The sequence below is a fragment of the Octopus bimaculoides genome, chromosome 28 (assembly GCF_046866305.1).
Source record: "Octopus bimaculoides isolate indiv1 chromosome 28, ASM4686630v1, whole genome shotgun sequence".
In the NCBI taxonomy this organism is placed as follows: Eukaryota; Metazoa; Mollusca; class Cephalopoda; order Octopoda; family Octopodidae; genus Octopus; species Octopus bimaculoides.
Genome location: NC_142955.1, coordinates 24,188,728 through 24,215,285, shown reverse-complemented (window position 1 = coordinate 24,215,285; position 26,558 = coordinate 24,188,728). Strand labels below are relative to the sequence as shown.

At 39.8% G+C, this 26,558-nt stretch overlaps 2 protein-coding genes across 7 annotated transcripts in view; one reads left to right on the top strand and one right to left on the bottom strand.

Annotated features, from left to right (window-relative positions):
* Positions 1-8,587, bottom strand: part of LOC106881749 (rapamycin-insensitive companion of mTOR) — a 75,495-nt gene extending 66,908 nt beyond the window's left edge. The window contains 3 exon segments of the mRNA XM_089343990.1: positions 948-1,107; positions 2,395-2,442; positions 8,514-8,587. Coding sequence (XP_089200116.1) covers positions 948-1,107; positions 2,395-2,442; positions 8,514-8,571 — 266 coding nt within the window. The 5' untranslated portion in view covers positions 8,572-8,587.
* Positions 8,588-11,243: 2,656 nt separating this feature from the next.
* Positions 11,244-26,558, top strand: part of LOC106881748 (uncharacterized) — a 17,777-nt gene continuing 2,462 nt past the window's right edge. The window contains exons 1-7 of one of the 6 annotated variants that reach the window (XM_089343982.1): positions 11,244-11,372; positions 15,739-15,833; positions 18,328-20,287; positions 21,332-21,480; positions 22,607-22,694; positions 24,275-24,339; positions 25,293-25,496. In XM_089343982.1, coding sequence (XP_089200108.1) covers positions 11,288-11,372; positions 15,739-15,833; positions 18,328-20,287; positions 21,332-21,480; positions 22,607-22,694; positions 24,275-24,339; positions 25,293-25,496 — 2,646 coding nt within the window. In that variant the 5' untranslated portion in view covers positions 11,244-11,287. Of the gene's footprint in view, positions 11,510-15,738; positions 15,882-18,327; positions 20,288-21,328; positions 21,481-22,606; positions 22,695-24,274; positions 24,340-25,292; positions 25,497-26,558 lie in introns of all 6 variants that reach the window. The other 5 variants (XM_089343981.1, XM_089343980.1, XM_089343979.1 and 2 more) reach the window with 5 other exon arrangements.

Sequence of the window (26,558 nt, the reverse complement as noted above, 5' to 3'; positions counted from 1 at the left end):
ATAATAATAATAATAATAATAACAACATCGAAAAATACCTTAGGAATGAGAATCTAGGTTTGAAATTTCCCCAAGGCACCTGATGAAGGCTGGAGGGTATATCAGCCGAAACGTTGTGTTAACAACAAACAAGATGAGGACGAATATCCGTCAATTGTAAATAATGTAAAGGGGAGATGTTTGACCTATGTTGGGTAAGGTCAAATAAGACCCTTCTGATCCATGGTCCATGTTCTCTCATGTACCCCACTTCTTGAACATTGAGTTTTGTGTGGCACTGTACCACCACCATCGTTGTCTTCTTTCTAGCTACTCCCACCACCGCCCTTAAAAACTAGCTATGAGCATTATGACATTTGCCCAAGGTGCCTCACAGTGGGACTGAACCCAAAATCACATGGTCGGAAAGCAAACTTCTTCACCACGCAGCCAAGCCAACACTTTAATTATATATATATATTTTTTTTAATTGAAAAACACGCAAGAGAAATGTAAAGACCAAAGAGTAATGCTTGCTCCTCGAATGTGCCACCCCTGTAAACACCTCGTTGCAGAGTTGGCCTCAAGCACCACACCATGTAGGACCACCAAATTCCGTTTCCGAGACCAGCTCAAGGCTACTCTCCTCCACAGTTCCACTGACCCAAATACCTGCCTTGCAGATGAGTACCACCTTGTCATTGGCTGCAGGGCTTGTGTGTCTCCATGAGCAGGAGAGCTATGCAGGTGGGAGATTTGTCTCCTGGTAGGGCCACCCAAGCCAGACAGGTCGAAGGGACCAGATGAAAAATACTCAACTGGCCCTCCAGGTTGGGGATTTAGCATTGAGCTAACACCTCAGTCTAGTAAAAAAAAACATACTTGTTACAGAAACCATGAAGCGGCCGGCCCTGTGTTCCCCGAGGAATCAAGAGACCTAACAACAACAAATTCCAATGTGAACTTACCAGCACAGGATCTCTTCCATGGTGTAGCCAAGGTTCTTTGATGGGCCAAGTTTGTTGAGTAACTTGACAAAGAAGTTGAGGTAGCCAAGTTTTTTATTCTTGGATATTCCATTCTGACAGACAACGTTGCTAAGAATCTCCTTGACATTCTCAGACGGGGCTGTTAAAGAGAACAAGGTGAGAAGAGGTAAATTCAATTTAGCAAAACTAAATCAAATTTCCCAATATAAAATATATACTCTTTTACTCTTTTACTTGTTTCCGTCATTTGACTGCGGCCATGCTGCAGCACCGCCTTTAGTCGAGCAAATCGACCCCGGGACTTATTCTTTGTAAGCCTAGTACTTATTCTATAGGTCTCTTTTTGCCAAACCGCTAAGTTACGGGGACGTAAACACACCAGCATCGGTTGTCAAGCGATGCTAGGAGGACACACACGTGTATATATATATATATATATATATATATATATATATATATATATATATATATATATATAAGTTCAAAAAAACACACAAAAACAAAAACAAAAAAACAACAAAGTGAGGACGTGATACGGATAGTGTTATTGGACGCTCGGGAAAGGAAAGAGAGAGTGTATATATATATATATATATATATATATATATATATATATATATATATATATATATATATATATATATATATATACATATGTATACGATGGGCTTCTTTCAGTTTCCGTCTACCAAATCTACTCACAAGGCTTTGGTCGGCCCGAGGCTATAGTAGAAGACACTTGCCCAAAGTGCCACGCAGTGGGACTGAACCCGGAACCATGTGGTTGGTAAGCAAGCTATATATAATTTAGAGAAAAACCACTATTAAATAATTCAGTAATGACGAATATAATTCATACCTTCCAGAAAATAAATATATTGTAAACACCTTATTCTAAAAATACAATAAAGTACATAAAATAAATGTACTTTATTGTATTTTTAGAATAAGGTGTTTACAATATATTTATTTTCTGGAAGGTATGAATTATATTCGTCATTACTGAATTATTTAATAGTGGTTTTTCTCTAAATTACACACACACACATATATATATATAGTGAGAATTTACAAAGAAAAAACAAAAGACAAAGATGGGTGTGTAAAAAAACAAAAAGATGCATTAGTTTAACGCTTGGGAAGTGAGAAAGCCATTTTGGGGGAGGGGATGAGTCGATTACGTCGACCCCAGTACACAACTGGTACTTAATTGTTAATTCATATTTACCAATAAATATACATCAGGGTATGACTTGAGGGAGAATTGGCTGCTATTTCTAGCAGGTTGAACGACCGTGTAGAGGTCTCCTTTGTTGGCTCATGTGTGTTGGGGGGCATGGGTGATGTTTTGAATGAGTAAAGTCCAAGGTTCCAAGAATATAGACATGGGCAGGGGGTGGACAGAGAGTAATGGAAATATACTGACCTCGGGATAAGTCCAGTCGAATATTTTCTTCTCCGCTTTCATGGCGACCTGCAAGATAAAAATAATGATGAATTTCAAATTCTGACACAAGGCCAGCAATTTCAGGGGATGGGATAAGTCGATTACATCAACCCCAGTACGTAACTGGTACTTATTTTACTGACCCCAAAAAGGATGAAAGGCAAAGTTGAGGTCAGTGAAATTTGAACTTAAAACGTAAAGACAGACGAAATGCCAGCAGGCATTTTGCAAAGGACACTGCCCGGATGATGTTGGTCCACATTGTCGAGAGAAAAGAAGGTACAAACAGACAGACACACACAAACAGATATTCATACATGCATATATAGACACACAAGTGGAGGCGCAATGGCCCAGTGGTTAGGGCAGCGGACTCGCGGTCATAGGATCGCGGTTTCGATTCCCAGACCGGGCATTGTGAGCGTTTATTGAGCGAAAACACCTAAAAGCTCCACGAGGCTCCAGCAGGGGATGGTGGCGAACCCTGCTGTACTCTTCCACCACAACTTTCTCTCATTCTTTCTTCCTGTTTCTGGTGTGCCTGTAATTTCAAAGGGTCAGCCTTGTCACACTGTGTCACGCTGAATATCCCCGAGAACTACATTAAGGGTACGCATGTCTGTGGAGTGCTTAGCCACTTGCACGTTAATTTCACGAGCAGGCTGTTCCGTTGATCGGATCAACTGGAACCCTCGACGTCGTAAGCGACGGAGTGCTAATAAGACATACAAATACATATATATATATACATATATATAGACACTCACAAACACATATAAACACACACACATACTTACATACAAGACAATCAATAAGAGACATTCAACATCTTTGGCAGATTTTGTATGGTAACTGATGAAGGATAAATGAAGTACAGCATAACTTGGTCCATAGTAAAGCACACATAACCATCATCATCGTCGTCGTTTAATGTCCATTTTCCATGCTGGCATGGGTTGGATGGTTTGACTGAGGGACTGGCGAGCCAGAAGGCTGCACCAGGCTCCAATCTGATCTGGCAGAGTTTCTAGAGCCGGATGCCCTTCCTAACGCCAACCACTAGAGCTGTTGACAGAAATATAATTTCCAGGGGATGCTGTCTCTGCTCCGAGAATCCCTGCCTATTCTGTGAACTAACGAGAAGATCATTAACAGAATTTCTGAAAGACCCTCAAGATGCCTACACGCATATAAATGTAATTTCGCAAATTGCAGTGCGAATGGATTTTGAAAGCAAGGATGACTTAAGTTTACTTTTAACCTCTCCATTCTTACAAACACCAATAAATAGCTAACTCACTTTGTGATCATGAGTTCACCAAACCTCATGCGTGTTTATGCTCACATTTTCGCAGACGCTTGTATGAGAGAGTATACACACACCATGCAGCTTGCCCGAGGGTGTTTATACATCCATATTTGTTAACGGTTATTTTTAATACTTTTCTCCTTGGATTGTGTATTCCTTTATCATTTTTCCCCGTCTGTGATTTTATTTTTGATCTTCTATATAAACGAAGATATTTCCTCCGTCTGGCTGATTTTCTTTCTACAAAATGTGAAGTTACATTGCAGAACAGTAATTTTAATGAGTTGTGTTTATTTATCACCTGACGAGATATATCTGCACCGCTGGATGCTCCTGAACCACTGGGGGCTAAACATAGAGGGGACAAACAAGGACAGACAAAAGGATTAAGTTCATTACATCGACCCCCCAGTGCGTAACTGGTACTTAATTTATCAACCCCGAAAGGATGAAAAGCAAAGTCAATCTTGGCAGAATTTGAACGCAGAACGTAACGGTATAAAAGATGGGCTACAGCAAATATTCTACTTAATACCACAGATTTGCTTGTCAGTTGTTTGACCTTAACCAGTTGAGCATGTCCCTTTGGTGGCTGACGATATGTGCATCTCTGGTCATGAGCAGAAGTAGTGGGGGAGCATCATAGCCATGTGTTGAGAGGAGCTCTTCGGGGTTTGAATAATTCACCTTTGGAGACAGGGGTGTTTTGCTCAACATCCCTAAACAAACCTTATTCAGGGACCTTTTGAGCGGGATGGGCTACTAACTCGACCTGAAGAAAATTCTAACTGGGCCCCACCTGCGAGGTCATGCGCTGTTTATCTTGATATGAGATCACCATGTCACGCACATATGGTTGTGATGCCTGTGCCTGGTGTACCCTTATCAGACGGGTAGTCATGATGGGTATATTGGGCATGTTCCTGGTGTACCCTTATCACACGGGTAGTCATGATGGGTATATTGGGCTTCATATATTTGTACCCCAGTGTCATTTTGATAGCATGCACTGCTCTCTCACTCAATAATAATAATGATAATAATAATTTTGACACCAAGCCAAAAATTTTGTGGGGAGAGGCTAAGTCGATTGCATAGATCCCTGTGCTTGACTGGCATGTATTTTATCAACCCTGAAAGGATGAAAGGCAAAGTCGACCTCAGCGGAATTTGAACTCAGAACGAAAATACAGACAAAATACCTATTTCTTTACTACCCACAAGGGGCTACACACAGAGGGGACAAACAAGGACAGACAAACGGATTAAGTCGATTATATCGACCCAGTGCGTAACTGGTACTTAATTTATCGACCCCGAAAGGATGAAAGGCAAAGTCGACCTCGGCTGAATTTGAACTCAGAATGCAGTGGCAGACGAAATACCGCTAAGCATTTCGCCCGGTGTGCTAACGATTGTGCCAGCACACCACCTAAGTAGTAATAATAATAATAATAATAATGATTTCTTTATTAAGATAAACAATATAGATAGCACAGGACAAAACAAAAGCAATGTTTGTGTATGTCTGTAAGTGCGTGTAGTCGTGAAGGTTTTTGCGTGTAAACAAGACTAATATAATTAAAATAAATAAAAAATTTTTAAGTAATAATAATAATAATAATGTTTTTTTTAATATCGGCACAAGGCTAACAATTTCAGGTGTGGGGGGGGGGGGCAATCACTAAAAACTGATTCTAGTTTTTGACTGGTAATTTATTTCATCAACTTCAAAAGAATGGAAAACAAAGTTGACTTCAACAGGACTTGAACTCACATTAGAAACCGCTGCAAGAAATACTGCCAAGTATTTTTCTGATGCTCTAACAACTCTGCCAGTATGACGCCTTTAATAATAATAATAATAATAATAATAATAATAATAATAATAATAATAATGTTGCTTTCAAATTTCGGCACAAGGCCAGCAATTTCAGGGAGGGCATAAATCAATTACATCGACCACAATACTCAACTCCGAAAGAATGGAAGGCAAAATCAACCTCAGTGGAATTTGAACTCAGAACATGAGGACAAACAAAAACCTACAGTTTTATATTTAAGAGATGAGGAATTATTTACACTATTTACATTTGATGGATATTTGTCCTAATCTTGTTTGTTGTTAACACAACGTTTCGGCTGATATACCCTCCAGCCTTCATCAGGTGTCTTGGGGAAATTTCAAACCTGGATTCTCGTTCTTAAGGTTTTTTTTCGATGTTATTATTATTATTATTATTATTATTATTATTCAGTTCTCTATTTAAGAAATGAGGAATTCTGTACATTATTTACATTATTTACATTTGACAGATATTTGTCGTCATCTTTTTGTTGTTAACACAACGTTTCGGCTGATATACCCTCCAGCCTTCATAATAATAATACAAGAATTTATGTTCCGAACACTAGCTTAATGATAACGAAGTTATTTTATTAAATTCTTTGTTATATTTAAAGTAATTGAAAGAAACTCAGAGCATCATATGTATGTGTGTGTGTGTGTGTGTGTGTGTATATATATATATATATATATATATATAGGCGCGGGAGTGGCTGTGTGGTAAGTAGCTTGCTTACCAACCACATGGTTCAGGGTTCAGTCCCACTGCGTGGCATCTTTGGCAAGTGTCTTCTACTATAGCCTCGGGCCAACCAATGCCTTGTGAGTGGATTTGGTAGACGGAAACTGAAAGAAGCCCATTGCATATATACATATTTGTGTGTATGCTTGTGTGTGTCCCCCACCATCACTTAGCAACCGATGATGGTGTGTTTACATCACCATAACTTAGCAGTTTGGCAAAAGAGACCGGTAGAATAAGTCCTGGGGTCGATTTGTTCGACAAAAGGCGGTGTTCCAGCATGGCCACCGTCAAGTGACTGAAACAAATAAAAGAATAGAATACAAAGCATGTGATATTTTGCCTTTCCTCATTTCAGGGTCAATGAAATAAGTACCAGTTATGCACTGGGGTCGATGTAATCAACTAGTCCCCTCCCCCAAAATCTTGAGCCTTGTGCCAATTGTAGAAAAGATTATTATTATTATTATTATTATTATTATTATTATTATTATTATTATTAAAGTGGCAAGTTAGAAGATTCGTTAGCATTCTGGGCAAAATGCTTAGCAACATTTCGTCTGCCTTTACGTTCTGAGTTCAAATTCTGCCGAGGTCAACTTTGCCTTTCATCCTTTCGGGGTCGATAAATTAAGTACCAGTGAAACACCGAGGTCAATGTAATCGACTAATCCCCTCCCCACCACCACCAAATTTCAAGCCTTGTGCTTTTAGTGGAAAGTATCATTATTATTATTATTCCGTCGAGGTCGACTTTACCTTTCATTCTTTCGGGGTCGAAAAAATAAGTACCAGTTGAATATTGGTGTCGATGTAAGTGAGTCCCCCGAAATTACTGGCCTTGTGTCAAAATTTGAAACCAATATTGTTGTTGTTGCTAATTTTGACACAATGCCAGCAATAATGGGCAGAAGGTCAGTAGGTTACATCGGCCCCAGTATTTGACTGGTACTTTATTTTATCGACCCCAAAACGATGCAAGGTAAAGCTGACATCGGCGGGATTTGAACTCAGAACGTAAAGGACAGTAAGAAATACTGCAAGGCACTTTATCCGACACAACAACAATTATTATTGGCCCTGTGCCAATGTTAGAGTTTTATTAGGATTCCGATAAATAAAAGTCACAAGGTAACGGGTTTCGACAGGTGGGGTGGGGACGCAGTCGATTAAGACACCACCACCACCATCTCGCCTCAGTTATTAACTAGGACTTAATTTATCGACCCCCAGAAGAATGGAAAAACAAAGTCGTCTCCTTCAGAAGATTTGAACACGGAACGTAAAACGAGCGTACTGAAATCGATTAATTAATAAAATAACTAATTAATAATGATTTTTGATTTTTTTTTTTTTTTTACACTGACACAGCACCACGGATTATCGAGGCACAGTCGATTAAATCGACTCCCTCTACTTCCACCAGTACTTTATCAATTCGACCCCGGAAGGCTGAGAAGAGTACAGTCGACTCTAATAATATTTTGAACTCAAGATAAAAACCTACTTTATTATTATTATTACTATTAGTATTATTATATATAAATACATGGCTTGCGTGTAAAACAGAATACACGGGTCATAAGTAAACAAACAGCCGAATAAGAAACAAGGACTGACATATATATATATGTGTGTGTGTGTGTGTATATATATATACATCTCTCTGATTCTCTCATCTTATGTATATATATATATATATATATATATGTGTGTGTGTGTGTGTGTGTGTGTGTGTGTGTGTGTGTGTGTTACCCAAAATAACGGCGTTTCTACCTCATAAACAGGAGTTACACCACAGTCATTTTGTGATCTTTGCTACCCTGGTATCTATTAACCAATTTATTTTGTCCGAGTTAATTATTAACTAAGAGAAAATAAATACATATTCTTTTATTTGTTTCAGTCATTTGACTGAGGCCATGCTGGAGCACCGCCTTTAGTCGAGCAAATCGACCCCATAGGTTGTCAAGCATATATATATATATATATATATATATATATATATATATACAATATTACGACATCTAACAAACACGGACCATATTTTCAATATAAAATTTTAATAGCATCTATCTAATTAAATATACATTTAAAGCAGCGTACGAGCGTAGAAGACACACAACAAAAACATAAACAGACGTAGACATGTGTAAATCAAAATACTGTATTAGGAAAATGGTGTGAAGAGATGTTGTTACCTCGTAGCCTGCCATTTTTCAAAGCTCGACTTGGGTGGCGTACCGCAAAGGCCGCCATATTACTAACGGTGCTCAATGACAATATGACGCCAGCAATTATTTCATCCGCGTTATCTCATTGCTTAATCCGTGTCAAAGACATGCAGGTAAACAGTTGAAGCTAACTCGCAAACAAGCTAGATTAGAGTTGGATGACGAGAAAGATAAAGAGAGATAGATTGTTAGATCTATCTATCTATCTATCAATCTATCTATCTATGTCATCTATCTATCTATCTATGTCATCTATCTATCTATCTATCAATCTATCTATCTATCTATCTATCTATCAATCTATCTATCTATCTATCAATCTATCTATCTATCAATCTATCTATGTCTATCTATCTATCTATCTATCTATCTATCTATCTATCTATCTATCTATCTATCGGTCTGTCTGTCTTTATATCTTCGGTGAAGTATCTTTCTAACAATTTGTGTGTGTCTGTCTATAAAGTTATCTAATTAACTGGTTATCTATATGCACGTGTGTATGTATGTATGTCTGTAATGCTAGTTAATTAGATGGTCCTTACAACTATCTGATGAATAGTCATGTAAAACTAAGTCACAGTTTGTGAAGATATAATAGTACATGTGTATGTATGTATGTATGTATGTATCATTAGGAGGCGCAATGGCCCAGTGGTTAGGGCAGCGGACTCGCGGTCATAGGATCGCGGTTTCGATTCCCAGACCGTGCGTTGTGAGTGTTTATTGAGCGAAAACACCTAAAAGCTCCACGAGACTCCGCCCGGGAATATGGTGGTGAACCCTGCTGCACTCTTCCACCACAACTTTCTCTCACTCTTTCTTCCTGTTTCTGCTGTGCCTGTAATTCAAAGGGGCCAGTCTTGTCACACTCTGTGTCACGCTGAATATCCCCGAGAACTACGTTAAGGGTACACGTGTCTGTGGAGTGCTCAGCCACTTGCACATTAATTTCACGAGCAGGCTGTTCCGTTGATTGGATCAACTGGAACCCTCGACGTCGTAAGCGACGGAGTGCCAACGCACACACACACATGTATGTACTTTCTCTCCTGTTTTTATTTGTACTCAGAATATCAGGCTTTAAAAAGTAAGTACCAGGGTCACCTAAACATTTTTCAAAGCGGTGCTCCAGCATGGCCACAGTCTAAAGACTGAAACAAGTGAAAGGTAAAAGAGAAAAGAGGATCAAAAGAAAATAAAGGACTAAATCGTTTTTAACAAATTCAAATTAAGACATTTCTAAAGCTGGTTCATACAACAATCTGGTGAATAGTCTGTGAGTAATCCAGGTGGGGAATATAAATGCCATGGAAACTGATTGGCTAGCCCTTATGAGCCAGGAGGTAACTTTACCTTTATGTATACAGTATGATGTTTAGAGCAATGGTTCTCAACCATTTCTTACCTGTGGATCCCTTTTATCGCTATTTTCTGGTGGACCCCCATGGCCCCGTAGCCATTCAATGTCTAAGAACCAGTTTTATTAAGACTGCTTCCCAAATTCTTAAATTGCTTTTCATACATTAACATGCATAAGTTGAAGCAAGTAAAACATTAGAGAAACAAACACAGCTGTTCATTATTTACATTATTTACATTATTTACATTTGATGGATATTTGTCCTCATCTTGTTTGTTTTGAAAACAACATTTCAGCTGATATAACCTCCAGCCTTCATCAGGTGTCTTGGGGAAATTTCAAACCTGGATTCTCATTCCTAAGGTACCTTTCAATGTAGCTGTTATAATAATAATAATAATTATTATTATTATTATTATTATCATTATTATTATTATTATTATTCAGTTCTATATTTAAGAGATGAGGAATTATGTACATTATTTACATTTGAAGGATATTTGTCCTCATCTTGTTTGTTGTTAACACAATGTTTCGGCTGATATACCCTCCAGCCTTCATCAGGTGTCTTGGGGAAATTTCGAACCTGGGTTCTCATCCCTAAGGTATTTTTCAATGTTATTATTATTATTATTATTATTATTATTATTATTATTATTATTATTTGCTATCTTGTGAACAATATTTCGACATCTCGCGTGTCTTCCACTGGTTCAAAAAATAAATTTGTCAATCTACTTCATTTTGGTTAATATAGAAAGGATTGAGGTAACTCCTCCTGAAGATATAGAGTCAAAATTAAAAGAAAACACCACTGCTTATCAACTGATGTTACTGGGTTTACGTCTCTGTAACTTAGTGGTTCAGCAAAAGAGACCAACAGAATAAGTACCAGCCTTAAAAAATAAAACAGTACTGGGGTCGATTCATTTGACTAAAATTCTTCAAGGTGGTGCCCCAGCATGGCCGCAGTCTAATAAAGGAAACAAATGAATGTGTGTGTGTGTGTGTGTGGTGAGTAGGAGTGTGGGAGTTGTGGGTTTGTCTGTGAGCTTTTGTGTTCGTGTTTGTTCCCTCAGAAACAGCTTGTTTACGTCCTAGTAACTTAGCAGTTCGGCAAAAGTCCATCGAAATTACAAGCATGAGATTTTTAAAAATAAAAACTAGTACTTGGTTCGATTTGTTCGACTAACCTCTTCAAGGCCGTACTGCAGCATGGCCGTTGTCCAAGGACTGAAAAAAAAAAGTGAAAGAAAAAGTAAGCAAAAAAACAAACAAACAAAAAATAAACCTATTAAAAAGAATTTTAACAGTTTTGGGCTTCCGTAAATTCACAGCACCCGGTTTCAAGAACGACAACTCTTCTACATAATCGAGAATGGCCGCTCCGAAAACCGTGAAAAGGAAGAGAGAAGCTGAAGAAGAAGATGAATTTACGAAGAGATTTCTGAAGGCCGACGAAGGTAAAGCTTACGATTGGGAAAGATTAATAGTTTTCTGTCCCTCCATTGACTCATAAGTTTGAAAGGACCGGCGAGGAAGTGAGATTTTAACACTGAGTTTTGTATCCTGCTCTGATCGTTGAACAAAGACAGCGATAGTACGTCCGTCATTATCTCCTCGTTAATAATTATGCTGTGTATATACACATATATATATATATATATGTGTATATATATATATATATATATACACACATATATATACACACGCGTTTACATATATGTGTTAAATTATATATACATATATGTATGTGTGTGTATGTATATATATATATATATATATATATATATATATTATAATATAAGGGATAAAATTCAAAATTACAGGTAAAAACTCAATTAAAATTAATGAGTTCATGAACCTTGGTTCTTTTTCCTAAAACTATATATATACATATATATATATATACACACACTCACATATATATATATATATATTTGCAAATTATATTTTCATTTGGTATGTACATACAAATATATATGTATTATACATTTTTTTTACATTTACATATTCGTGTATTATATATATATATATATATATATATATATATGCATTTTTATGTATACGTGTATATATATATATGCATTTTTATGTATACGTGTATATATATATATGCATTTTTATGTATACGTGTATATATATATGCATTTTTATGTATACGTGTATATATATATGCATTTTTATGTATACGTGTATATATATATGCATTTTTATGTATACGTGCATATGTATATATATTACATGTATATAATGGATATGTGTGTGTGTGTGTATATGTGTATAGGCCTACTTTTATGAATATTGGCACATCCATGAGAGCGTCGGAAGAAATACTTTGCGGTACGGTATTTCTTCCGACCCATTACATTCTAAGTCCAAATCACACCGAACTCAACTTTGCCTTTCGTTCTTTAAGGATCACAAAAGTACCAGTTAAATACTGAGGTCGATTATTATTATTGTTGTTGTTGTTGTTCAAAGAGATCGGCTTTGCCTGTTTTCGTTCTGGGATCAGCACTACAGTTGATTTAATAAAATGTTACCCCTCCCGCCAAATTTTTAAAAATTGTCAAGCGTTTTGCAGCATTTGTTTATTCGCCATCTGCGTTCTGAGTTCGATATCTGACGAGGTCAGTTTCGCATTTTCTCCTTTGTGTGGTGGGGAATCGATAAAATAATGTACCGCACTGGAAACTGTGGGCTTTTTTGTGCCTTAATGAGAATCATTTACAGGCGACGGGCTGACAGAAACATTACAGTCCGGGGGGAAAATGTTTTGCGGTATTTCTTCCGACTTTTCACGTTCTGTGTTCAAATCCCGCTGAGTTCATCTGTTTTTCATTTCATTGGAGGCAGTAAAATAAAATACCAGTCATGTATGAGGTGGACAATGTCGGCTACTCCTCATCCCCTCAAAATTGCCGGCCTTGTGCCGAAATTAGAAACTACTACTACTATTATTATTATTAAGGTGGTTAGCTGGAAGAACGCCGGGCGAAATACTTAGTGGTGTTTCGTCTGTCTTTACGTTCTGAGTTCAAATTCCGCCGAGGTCGACTTTGCCTTTCATCCTTTCGGGGTCGATTAAATAAGTACCAGTTACGCACTGGGGTCGATATAATCGACTTAATCTGTTTGTCTGTCCTTGTTTGTCCCCTCTGTGTATAACCCCTTGTGGGCAGTAAAGAAATAGGTATTTCGTCTGCCACTACGTTCTGGGTTCAAGTTCCGTCGAGGTTAAATTTGCCTTTTATCCTTTCGGGGTCGATTAAATAAGTACCAGTTATGTACTGGGGTCGATCTAATCGACTTACTCTTCTCCCCCCCCCCCCCCCAAGCTGCCCATGTGGCAAAATTTAAAATCATCTTCATCATTATTATTATCATTAAGGCGGCAAGCTTGCAGAATTTTTAGCATGCTGGGCAAAATACTGGCGTTTTTTCTGTCTTCGTGTTCTGAGTTCAAATTCCACCAAGGTTGACTTTGCCTTTCATCCTTTCAGTGTCAATAAAATAAGTACCAGTTGCATACTGGGGTTGATGTAATCGTTTATTTCCCCTCCCCCCCAAAAATTTCAGGTCTTGTGCCTATAGTAGAAAGGATTATTATTATTGCTATTATTATTATTATTAGCGTGGCCGTTTGCGTGCGGGTGACACGTAAAAGCACCCACTACACTCTCTGAGTGGTTGGCGTTAGGAAGGGCATCCAGCCGTAGAAACTCTGCCAAATTAGATTGGAGCCTGGTGTTGCCATCCGGTTTCACCAGTCCTCAGTCAAATCGTCCAACCCATGCTAGCATGGAAAGCGGACGTTAAACGATGATGATGATGATGATGATGATTAAGGTGGTGACCTGGCTGTATTGTTAGCATGCCGGGAAAAATACTTAGTGGTATTTCTATTGTCCCTATGTTCTGAGTTCAAATTCCACCGAGGTTGACTTTGCCTTTCATCCTTTTTGGTTGGGGGTGGGGATCGATAAATTAAGTACCAGTTGTGTACTGGGTCGATGTAATCAACTCATCCCCTCCCCCAAAATGACTGCCCTTCAGACAAAATTTGAAACCATTATTATTATTATTATTATTATGTTTTTTTTTTTCTTCTTTCTTCAAATTTTCTTCCATTTCTCGTCAAGTGTTTTCCATACACCTAGGGCAGAGAAACTCATTGTATGCATACCCAGTTTACACATGCAAATTCACAGGTAAAATATGTATGTAAAAAAAAAATTAATTAATAAATAAATAAATTCATAAATGGATGTTGTTTTCACAGCGATAATGCTCTTCTCAGTACATGAGTCGTTCCAGTTAACACGATTTTTTGCACTTCCTGTAGGGATGGTCAGCCTGGTATCATTTTCAAATAGGTTTCAGTACCTTTTTTTAATCATTCCTAGAGATCCTACAATCACTGAAAAAAGACCTGTCAAAAGGTAAATTAGCTTCTTGAAGGCCAATGGCCATCCTGTTGGGGAAAGCAATGACAAACCACCTCGATAGCTCTGCTAAGAAAACCCTATGAGAAATCCAGAATGAAGAACTCCTGCTTAACCAGGGAAACTTTTGCTGTAGTGTCATCAAAATGCTGCTAAGCATCCAGCATGATGATGTTTGAGGAGGGTGTCTGGACACCCAACAGGACTTAAAACATGACCTGTCAAAGAGCGAATGAGTTCCTTGTAGGTCAGTGGCCCAAAAATTGGGGAAGCCTACGGCAAACCACCTCCAATCTCTCTGCCAATGAAACACTATGAGAATGTCAGAACGAAGTAATGCTCGGACTTCACCTGATGGGAGAACTCTTGCTTAATCGAGAGAACTTTTGCTGTGGTGTCACCAAAATAGGATCCCCTTGAGGGCCAATGGCCATCCATTTACGAAGGGTCATGACAAACCACCCCCCAGTGTCTCTGCCAAGAAAACACGAAGAGAAAATCCGAACGCAGTAATGATCTGACAGAACTGCTGATTAATTGAGACGGCTTTCGTTTTAGCATCATCGAAATGCTGCAAAACATACAATACATGATGACAATGACGACCAGTCAAGTACTGGGGTTGATGGCATTGACTAAACCCAACCCTTACCCTAACCCTAACCCTTACCCTAAAAATTGTTGTCCTTCTGCTTAGATTACAAACAATTGGCGCAGGAGTGGCTGTGTGGTAAGTAGCTTGCTTACCAGCCGCATGGTTCCGGGTTCAGTCCTACTGCATGGCACCTTGGGCAAGTGTCTTCTACTATATCCGATCAAAGCTCTGTGAGTGGATTTTGGTAGACGGAAACTGAAAGAAGCCCGTCATATATATGTATATATATAATTATGTGTATTTCTTCTATCTTAATGAATAAAAATTCTTCGGATAGAATAAATGGGTTAATAGAAACCAATGTAGCAAAGAACACAAAATAACTGTGGTTAGCTCCTGTTTTTAAGGCAGGAACTCCTTGAAATTTTGGGTATTTGAGTATATTTAAGAATTTTTAGGTATATATATATATGCGTATGTTTGTGTGTCTGTGGTTGTCCCCCCCCCCCCCAACATCACTTGACAACCGATGCTGGTGTGTTTACGTCCCTGTAACTTAGCGGTTCGGCAAAAGTGACCGATAGAATAAGTACTAGGCTTACAAACAATAAGTCCTGGGGTCAATATGCTCGACTAAAGGTGGTGCTGCAGCATGGCCGCAGTCAAATGACTGAAACAAGTAAAAGAGTAATTGTTGCTGTTATCATCATCATCATCATCATTTCTGTATCTTCTATTTCTCAGACCCCTCCACAGTTTTTTTCTTTTTTTTTTTACCTCTTTCAGTGGCTCGTATGGCAAAAATTAAGAAGAAGATGTTAAAATTTGAGGACATTGATGATGAAGCATCTAGGGAATCAGAACTGACCAAATCTGGAAGGGTAAGCACAACAGCACCAGATCTACTTGCACTTCCTGGTGGTACATATGTATGTGACCTTTTGTTTTGTTTTGGTTTTTTTTTTAACTATATATATACAACTTTTTTTTTTTTGTTGGGGGCAACTCCGCTGAGGTCGACTTTGCCTTTCATCCTTTTGGCGGGGTCAATAAAATAAGTACCAGTTGCATACTGGGGTCGATGTAATCAACTGGGCCCCTTCCCCCTGAATTTCAGGCCTTGTGCCTACAGTAGAAAGAATTATTATTATTATTATTGTTGTTGTTGTTGTTGTTGTTATCATTTACATTTGACGGATATTTGTCCTCATCTTGTTTGTTGTTAACACAATGTTTCGGCTGATATACCCTCCAGCCTTCATCAGGTGTCTTAGGGGGGAAATTTTGAATGTGGGTTCTCATTCCTAAGGTATTTTTCAATGTTATTATTATTCAGGTCACTGCCTGGAATCGAACTCGGAATCTTGGGGTTAGTAGACCGCGCTCTTAACCACTACACCACATGCCCATAAAGAACTGTATGATTATTATTATTATTAAGGTGGCAAGCTGACAAAATCCTTTTGGGGTTGGTGTAATAACTAGCAGCTGAGCATTAGGGTTGATGTAATTGACTGGATCCCTCCTTCAAAATTTGGGGGGGGGGCTTGTGATATAGTAGATAGAACCCTTATCATTCGGGCAGCAAGCTGTACATCAGACAAAATGCTTAGCGGCATTTCTTTCTACTAATCATGTTTGCAGTTCAAATGCTGCCAATGTCGGCTTTACCTTCCAGGGGTTGGTGAAATTAGTACCAGTCAGATAGTGGGGTTGATGCAGTCAACTAGCCCCCTAGTTCTGAGTTCAAATTCTGTCGAGGTTGACTTTGCCTTTCATCCTTTCAGGGGTCGATAAATTGAGTACCAGTTGTGTACTGGGGTTAATGCAATTGACTAGTTGCCTCCCCTAAATTTCAGGCCTTGTGCCTATAGTAGAAAGGATTATTTTGGTTATTATCGAAACAGCAAGCTGGGGGAATTGTTAGCATGCCGGACAAAATACATAACAGTATTTCTTCTGCCTTTATGTTCTGAGTTCAAATACTACCAAGGTGGACTTTGCCTTTCATTTTTTCATGATCCATTAAGTAAGCATCAATTCAGTACTATGGCAAAGTACATGACTAGCTCCCTCTCCCAAGATTTCAGGCTTTGTGCCTATGTACAATAATAATAATAATAATAATAATAATAATGATATTGCTCTTAACCCTTCGTTAGTCACCTGACCTTTCTGAACGTGGTTAGCCACATTTTTTTAACCTGTTGAAGACACCCAAGATGTCAAAACATTGTTCACTAGATGACAAAGGCACACTTCTTTTAATTTTGACTCTATATCTTCAGGAAGAGTTACCTCAATCTTTTATATATTAACCAAAATAAAGTAGATTGACAAAATTATTTTTTTAACCTGTTGAAGACACACAAGATGTCAAAATATCGTTCACTAGATGACAAAGGCACTCTTCTTTTAATTTTGACTCTATAGTGCCGCTGGACTGGCTCCTGTGCAGGTGGCACGTAAAATACATCATTTTGAGCATGGCCGTTGCCAGTACCGCCTGACTGGCCTTTGTGCCGGTGGCATGTAAAAGCACCCACTACACTCTCGGAGTGGTTGGCGTTAGAAAGGGCATCCAGCTGTAGAAACTCTGCCAAATCAGATTGGAGCCTGGTGCAGCCTTCTGGCTTCATCAGTCCTCAGTCAAATCGTCCGATCCATGCTAGCATGGAAAGCGGACGTTAAACGATGATGGTGATTATTATTATTATTATTATTATTATTGTTATCATCATTTTTTAAGGTGTTGAGCTGGCAGAATTGTTAACACACCAGAAAAATGCTTTGCAGCATTTCATCCATTTTTATCTGAGTTCAAATTCTGCTAAGGTCGACTTTATCTTCCGTCCTTTTGGGGATCAATGAAATAAGTACCAGTTACATACTGAGATGTGTATGTATAGATAGATATATATATAAATAAATATATGTATGTATATATATATGTATGTGTATACATATTTGATGCTAATTTATTTTCTAAATACCAACTTAAGAATGACAAAGTTATGTTACTAAATTCTTCATAATTTCCAAAATATTTGAAGCAAAGACAGTGTATTTTGGCAGAAATACAATAACAGGATACTAATATTATGTAATAATGTCCTGCATTTTGTTTGTATTACTGACCTTCAACAATTGGTAACCTTTGACCTCCTATGTATGGTAACCTTTGACCTCCTTTGATTGGTAACCTTTGACCTCCTGTGATTGGTAACCTTTGACCTCCTATGATTGGTAACTTTCGACCTCCTTTGATCGGTAGCCCTCGACCTCTTTTGACCGGTAGCGTTTGCTTTTTCTTACTAGTGGCCTTCATTAATTGTTACCTTTCGTTAATTAGTGATTGTTGTTGTTGTGTTTCAGGTGAGGAAGAAATCGACGAAACTTCGAGAAATGGAGGAGTTTGAAGAAATTGAAAAGAAGCAGACGACCACCAAAAAAGTGCCAACAGAACCCCTAAAGAAAGGAAAGAGTCAGCTTGGAGGTACCCCTTCAACATCCCCTGTCAGTCCAAAAAAGATGAAACCTTCCAAATCGAAAGAACTTGGCCAAACTGGTTCTGTGATTTCCCCGAAAAGCTCTGATGAAACCTCTCCGAAGGGCAGCGTCATCAAATTCCTGCTGAGTTCACCAATGCAGCCAGCCACTCCATCGCTGCTGGGCAGCAGCGTTGGTCACTCATCTTCAAAGGGCAAAGATAAGTCTGAAACAAGCTTGCTGACCGAGCATATTTCCCTGGTGAAGAAAACCCCTAAATCAAGCAAGTCGAAAGCAGCCGACAACATCGCTCTTTTGAAGTCCCTCACCAGTACTTCATCTGGCAAGTCAGCGAGAAAGAAGGGCGAACAGGACCTGAAGTTCCGACTGATGGTCGGATCGGGTTCCTTGCTGTCGTCAGCATCCAGTACTGTAAGTGCTTCAAATACAAGCTCCACTACGAGTCCAAAACTGTCTGGGGATGCTTCCACAACAATTCATTCAGACAGCGGAGGTTCGAAGGATGGCAGTTTGAAGATGAAATTCATTCTGTCCCCTAAGGACAAAAGTTCTGTCAAGTCTTTGAGCAGTGGCGGCGCTGCGAGTAGTGGAAGTGACAAGAAGAAATCTTCAGATAACCATGTCCCAACAATTCCAAAGACCATCGTTGAGGCCAAGTCGCTATCAAGCAGCAGCAAAACGTCCATCGCCACAATCCCTTCCATAATTCCAATACCCGTGCCAAAGGTGGTCCCTATTCCAAAGCCAGTGCCCACAACAGGAACAAGGAAAGTGGCAGTCACCAAGTCAATAGTCATCCCAAAACTGAACCCAAGCCCCCGCGTGATCTCAACGCCGGCTCCGAAGACCATTCCCGGCACAAAAGTGATCCCTGACACAAAGGAGCTTCCAAAAGTGAAGCCCATTGACAAACCTGTTGCCGAGGTAAAGACCATACCGATCCCCATCCCCACCACCTTGACGACCACTTCTTCAAGTAGCAGCTCCCTCGTGAAGCCTGTTGATACCAACATCAAAGTTGTCCCCGTCCCAAAGGCTTCGTTGCCCCCAACGAAAATCATTACTGTTAAGAAGACTGTGAGCGCGAAAGGGAGCTCAGCTCAGAGCAAGTCTACAGGAGGGACCCCTGTGAGTGGTAAACAGAAAGGTTCCACAACAAAGAGTTCAGCAACCCCAAAGTCATCCACTGGTTTATCGACAAAATCCCCGTCGTCTTCATCATCATCATCATCATCTACAGCAGCAGCAGCATCATCAGCACAGCCACAAGCCCCACAACAACAACAACCAGCATCATCATCATCCTCATCATCATCATCATCATCAAAGCCACAATCCCTTCTCCCCCCAATAAAGAAAGCCATGTCATCTTTATCGTCAGCAACATCACTATTTCTGTCATCATCATCATCGCTAGATGTGCCCGAAAAGAAGACAAAGAAAGTGAAGAAGAAAAAGAACAGTGCTGCCCTCGCGTCAGCAAAGGCCGGTGCTGCCACGACGACACCGGCGGTCAAAGGCGGCCAGACCGGCTCTGTGAAGGCGACAAGTGGCGGAGGCACACAAAAGTCTCCAGCTCATGCCTCCGGGACAGTGAAGGTCAAGGCCAAAGCAGAGACCACTGACCTCAGTAAATACGACTTCACTGATGAACCGAGCCTGGTGATTGCGGAACAGCAGGGCTCGAGTTCAAAGCACGCAGCAACACCGAAAACAAAGAAGTCCAGCTCAGGGACCAGTGCCAGCTCTGGTGGAAGTAGCGGCAAAAGTTCCAGCAAGAAAGCCAAGGTGGACGTTGACCAGACAAAAACAAAACAGAAAGATGGTGTGTATACATATTATTTTAACATACATATTTGTTGTTGTTATTGTTTAACCCCAGGTTGACCCTGGTCCAGCAGACCTCTATAATCATAGAGGTTCCAAATACGACATCATCTTTTATTCAGACATAGTATATCTTGGACTACATTAGCTAATGTATCTTCCCTTCCTTGTTGTTTAACCCCAGTTCAGCCCAGATCTAACAGACCTATGATCAAAAGAGTTCCAGCCATGATCATCCAGACTTTATTTAGTGAGTATATCTAGGACAGTAGATGTTACTATCCTGTTTTTATTCAGGTATAGTATATCTAGGACTACATTTTCTAATATGTCCTTCCTTGTAGTTGTTATGTAGCCTCTAGTGGAGGTGCAATGGCCAAGTGGTTAGGGCAGCAGACTCGCGGTCATAGGATCGCGGTTTCGATTCCCAGACCGGGCGTTGTGAGTGTTTATTGAGCGAAAACACCTAAAAGCTCCACGAGGTTCCGGCAGGGGATGGTGGCGAACCCTGCTGTACTCTTCCACCACAACTTTCTCTCGCTCTTACTTCCTGTTTCTGTTGTGCCTGTAATTCAAAGGGTCAGCCTTGTCACACTCTGTGTCACTCTGAATATCCCCCGAGAACTACGTTAAGGGCACACGTGTCTGTGGAGTGCTCAGCCACTTGCACGTTAATTTCACGAGCAGGCTGTTCCGTTGATCGGATCAGCTGGAACCCTTGACGTCGTAAGCGACGGAGTGCCAGCAACGATGTGTAGCCTCAGGTCAGGCCAGATGTAGCAGACCTACGATGAAAGATGTTAGTGAAGGCACATGACTTCGTGGTTAAGGCAATCAGCTCACAATCTTAAGGTCATAAGTTCAATTCCCGATGGCGTGTTGTGTCCTTGAGCAAGACACTTTATTTCGCGTTGCTCCAGTCCACTCAGCTGGCGAAAATGAGTAGTACCTGTAATTCAAAGGGCTGACCTTGTCACACTGAAAATAAGACAGGATGTGCAAGTGTATTTATATTATGTTTTCCTCTTTTTACATACAGAAGTTCCAGCTCTAATGCCAACACTTGGTACTGCTTTAGTCGGAAATCAAAATGCATTAGCAAGTCCCCCCTCGAAAACGAAACAGTCTTCTGATAAAAAATCTAAGAAATCTAAGAAGTCATCAGAGAAAGAAGATCCCACTGCTGCTAAGGTAGGAATTTTAACTATACACACACACACACACACACACACACACATTTAGGTCCTGAATATATTTGGACAAATTTGTTTTCTGACAAATTTGTGTCTAGTTGGAATACAGAAAGTGTATAAGTGTTGATTGTATCTTAGTTTGAAAAGGATCACAGTTAAATCAATATAATTTTAGGTGATTGAATCACATAAGAGTTAGACTCCCTTGTTGGCAAGATGTTGCTCTTATTGTTGAAGTGATAATAATTTTTGTTGTTTTCTTGTATGTGTATATGCACACAAATGTAGATGCGTGTGTGTTAGAGATCACATGTTTTTCCTGACTCTCTTTCTCTTTTCCTCCAGTGTTTCTCCTTCTCCCTGGACTTATATTGTCATCGTTTAACGTCCGCTTTCCATGCTGGCATGGGTTGGACGGTTTGACTGAGGGCTGGCAAGCCAGGAGGCTGCACCAGGCTCCAGTCTGATCTGGCAGAGTTTCTACAGCTGGATCCCTTCCTAACGCCAACCACTCCAAGAGTGTAGTGGGTGCTTTTTACATGCCAGTCAGGCAGTACTGGCATCGACCATGCTCAAGTGGAGCTGTTTAAGTGCCACCGGCACAGGAGCCAGTCTGGCAGCACCGACAACGACCATACTTGAATGGTGTTTTTTATGTGCCACTGGCACGGGAGCCAATAATATGTATATATGTGTGAGTGTGTGTGTTTGTGTAAGAAGCTCGCTTTATAACACATGGTTTGGGGTTCAGTCCCACTGTGTGGCACTTGGACAAGAGTCTTCTACTATAGCCCCAGGCTGAGCAAAGCCTTGTGAATGAATTTGGTTGGCAGAAACTGAAAGAATCCCATCATATGTGTGTTTGTGCGTGTGTGTTCACCACCACCATTGCTTGACAAACAGTGGTGTTGTGTTTACATCCTTGTAACTTAGCAGTTCAGCAAAAGAGACCAATAGAATAAGTACCAAGTTTTAGAAATGTAAGTACTGTTTCCAATGCATTCAACTAAAAATTCTTCAGGGAGTTACTCCAGCATGGCCACAGTCTGATTGAAACAAATAAAAGATATATATGTGTGTATGTAGGTATAAATATATAAATAAACAATTTTTTCATTTTTCAGCCTGCCAAGAAGCGCCGAGCCCTTACCGCCTACATGCTCTGGTGTAATAGCTACAGAAACAAGGTCCTCTCAGAAAACCCTAAACTCGGTAAGCTAGCATCTTACAGTCAAATCCCGTTATGACCAACCCCACATTACTTCCGTTTTTCTTCCGTCTTTACTTACATCCTTGGATTCTACATCATCGAATGGCACTAACCTATTGGAATATCCAAAGGCCCATCAAGCCAAGTGAAATAGCAGCCGAGGCTGATGCCTGGAGCATGTAACTGGCACCTGTGCTGGTGGCACATAAAAAGCACCCTTCAAAATTTGGGCCTCATCGTGGCCATGACAAGTGACCGAAACCTTTGACAAATATACTGTGCTTGAGAAGACGTGTCGAGTCAAGCGAGATCGTAGTCATGGCTGATGCCAATGTTGCACAACTGGCACCCGTACCAGTGGCACATAAAAATCACCCACTACCCTCTTGGAGTGGTTGGCATTAGGAAGGGCGTCCAGCTGTAGAAACCATGCCATATCAGATTGGTGCTGCTCCCCAGTTCTCATTCAAACCGTCCAACCCATGCCAGCATGTGGGGCCTCACGGAGCCTATGACTAGTGACCGAGACCTCTGCCAATATGCTGTGCTTGAGAAGACCTGTCAAGCCAAGTGAAATCATAGTCGTGGCTGTTGCCGGTGTCATGTAAATGGTACCTGTGCCAGTGACACGTAAAAGGCACCCACTATACTCTTGGAGTGGTTGGCATTTAGACAGGCGTCCAGCCATATAAACCATGCCAAATCAGACTGGAGTCTGGTGCCACTTATCAGTTTTTCAGTCAAGCCATCTAACCCATACCAGCATGGAAAACAGACATTAATTGGTAATGATGATTTAATCTGGGTTTAATCCTTTAGCATCCAGATTATTTTATCCAATGTAATGCTTAATTCTTCACATCATCATCGTTTAACGTCCGCTTTCCATGCTAGCATGGGTTGGACGATTTGACTGAGGACTGGCGAACCAGATGGCTACACCAGGCGCCAATCTGATTTGGCAGAGTTTCTACAGCTGGATGCCCTTCCTAACGCCAACCACTCCAAGAGTGTAGTGGGTGCTTTTACATGCCACCGGCACGAGGGCCAGTCAGGCGGTACTGGCAACGGCCAGTTTTTAATTAATCAAGCGTTATCTTCATAGCTTATAATACATTATCTCATAACTTCGAAGCCACCAGAAGAGAAAATGACCAGAAGAAGTCAAACGACAGGAGAGAAAAGGTTGACAAAATCAGCGTCGTCCTTTACCAACATTGCTATGCAGTCAATGCTGTCGATTCTGCTATGTAAGAATTGGTCTGCAGAGTCATCATCACCATAAAAGGAAGTGTTTAGCGAAGAAGAAAATAAATATTCGGATACAAGATAAAGCTGACAATGACAGCGATCTCATAGCTGCAAAGTTTTGACAATGTGATTGTATGTCTCATTAATGACATTTTAGGATAGGCGTGAGAGGCCAGATCTGGCCAGCTTCAACATAAAACATGTAGAATATTTAGGCTGAGCATGGCTGGGTATTTGGACTGGTTCAAATGTTAAAGGGTTGATTGATTTTCTTTTTTTCTTTCTTTTTCTTTTTTTTTTTTCTTTTATCCATGGTCATTCTTTTTTCCAGATTTTGCTCAAATTAGTCGAAGGCTTGGAGAAATATGGCAAAGCCTGTCTGAAAAAGAGAAGCTGGTGAGATCATTATTATTATTATTATTGTTATTATTATTAATATGGTGGCAAACTGGCAGAATCATTAGCACGCCAGGCGAAATCCTTCCCAGTATTTCGCCCGTCTTTATATATATTCTGAGTTCAAGTGTTGTCGAGGTCGACTTTGCCTTTTATTCTTTCAGGGTCGATAAATTAAGTACCAGTTGCATACTGGGGTCGATCTAATCGACTGGCCCCCTCCCCCAAAATTTCAGGCCTTGTGCCTATAGTAGAAAGGATTATTATCATTATTATTATTATTATTATTATTATTATTATTATTTTCCTCCTAAATCGGTGAGCTGGCAGAACTCAGAACTGTTAACACACTGGACAAATATACTTAGTGGCATTTCATCTGTCTTATGTTCTGGGTTCAAATTCCACCAAGGTCAACTTTGCCTATCATTCTTTCAGGATCAATAAAATAAGTACCAGTCATGTCCTGGGGATCAATGTAACTTTACCCCACTAAATTCCTAAGAAAGCAGCACATGCCATCAAAATGATGCTGGGGTACAAATATAGAAAGCCCATTATACCCATCATGACTACCCATCTGACTTGGCATAACCTCATCAGATGGGTATAATCCAAACAGGGTCAATGCCAGCCCCCTCAGGCTTCCAAAAGCACCATCCAAATATGGTCGATGCCAACCCCCTCTGGCCCCTGTCTCAGTGGCATATAAAAAGCACCTACTACACTCTCTGAATGGTTGGCGTTAGGAAGGGCACCCAGCTGTAGAAACACTGCCAGGTCAGATTGGGGCCTGGTGCAGCCACCTGGCTTCTCAGATCCCCAGTTGAACCGTCCAACCCATGCCAGCATGGAAAGCGGACGTTAAACGATGATGATGATGATGATGATGATGATGGTTTACATGCATTCTCTTTTTCTTTTTTCTTCTTTTTTTCTCTCTTGTTATGTAGACTTGGAAGCAGAAAGCGAAGAAAGCGGCCGGCAAAGGGTCGACTCTGATAAGAACTGGTAAAACCAATGGCAAGCCTGCACCTGTCCCTGCTGTAGCCAGCCCTCCAACGACACCAGTTGCTACTCTGAAGAGTTCACCTGTTCCTGGAGTGGTGAAGACTATCAAAACACCGACAGATGATTCTGCCACCAGTCCTTATAAGGTAAGGGCTCATTTGATTTCTACACCCAGTTTTCCATTTTGGGATGGGTCGGACTAGGACTTATTATTTTATGATTTATTATAGGGTGGTGCTGGTGATGGAGGGGCATGCTGGAACCATGTGGTTGGGAAGCAAACCTCTTACAACACAGCCACACCTGCACCTATTTGTTTATGTTCTGAGTTCAAATTCCTTACAGGAATGAAAGGGAAAAATTATATGTATATATATATACATATATAAACATAGTTAAGGGATCAGCAAACAGTTGCTTCACCACATACCGAAGTTCAGAAATAGCAGCTAAAAAGCTGAGACTCCAACAGATAACATTACTTGGAACTCACAAAGGCAAAACAAGAAGAAAAAACAATGAAAACTAACCAGTCTCAGCTTTTTAGCTGCTATTTCTGAACTTCGGTATGTGGTGAAGCAACTGTTTGCTGATCCCTTAATTATGTTTATAAATGTATAAGAACTTTTAAATAAGTTCTCCACCGATAATGGTGTTTACATACCGAAGGGCTTGGTAAAAATTATTAATTGTTAATTTATTAATAAATTGATAAAACTTTACCCTTTTAATTGTATATATATATATATATATTGTATATATATATATATATATATATATATATATATGTATACACACACACACACACACACAGAGATCTGTTTGCAGATCTTCCCATTCGGGGTTAGTTGCATAAAAGCTACCCAACAGGGGAGCTTTTAAGCTAGTATATATATATATATATATATATATATATATATATATATATTTGTTTTGCAAGATATATATATATATATATATATATATATATATATATGTGTATGTATTATTTGTGTGTCTTTGTTTGTCCCCCCACCATCGCTTGACAACTGATGTTGGTATGTTTACATTTCCATCGCTTAGCAGTTCGGCAAAAAGAGACCAATAGAATAAGTACTAGGCTTACAAAGAATAAGTCCTGGGGTTGATTTGTTCTACTACAGGTGGTACTCCTGCATGGCCACACTCAAATGACTGAAACAAGTAAATGAGTACAACAGGCGTGGCTG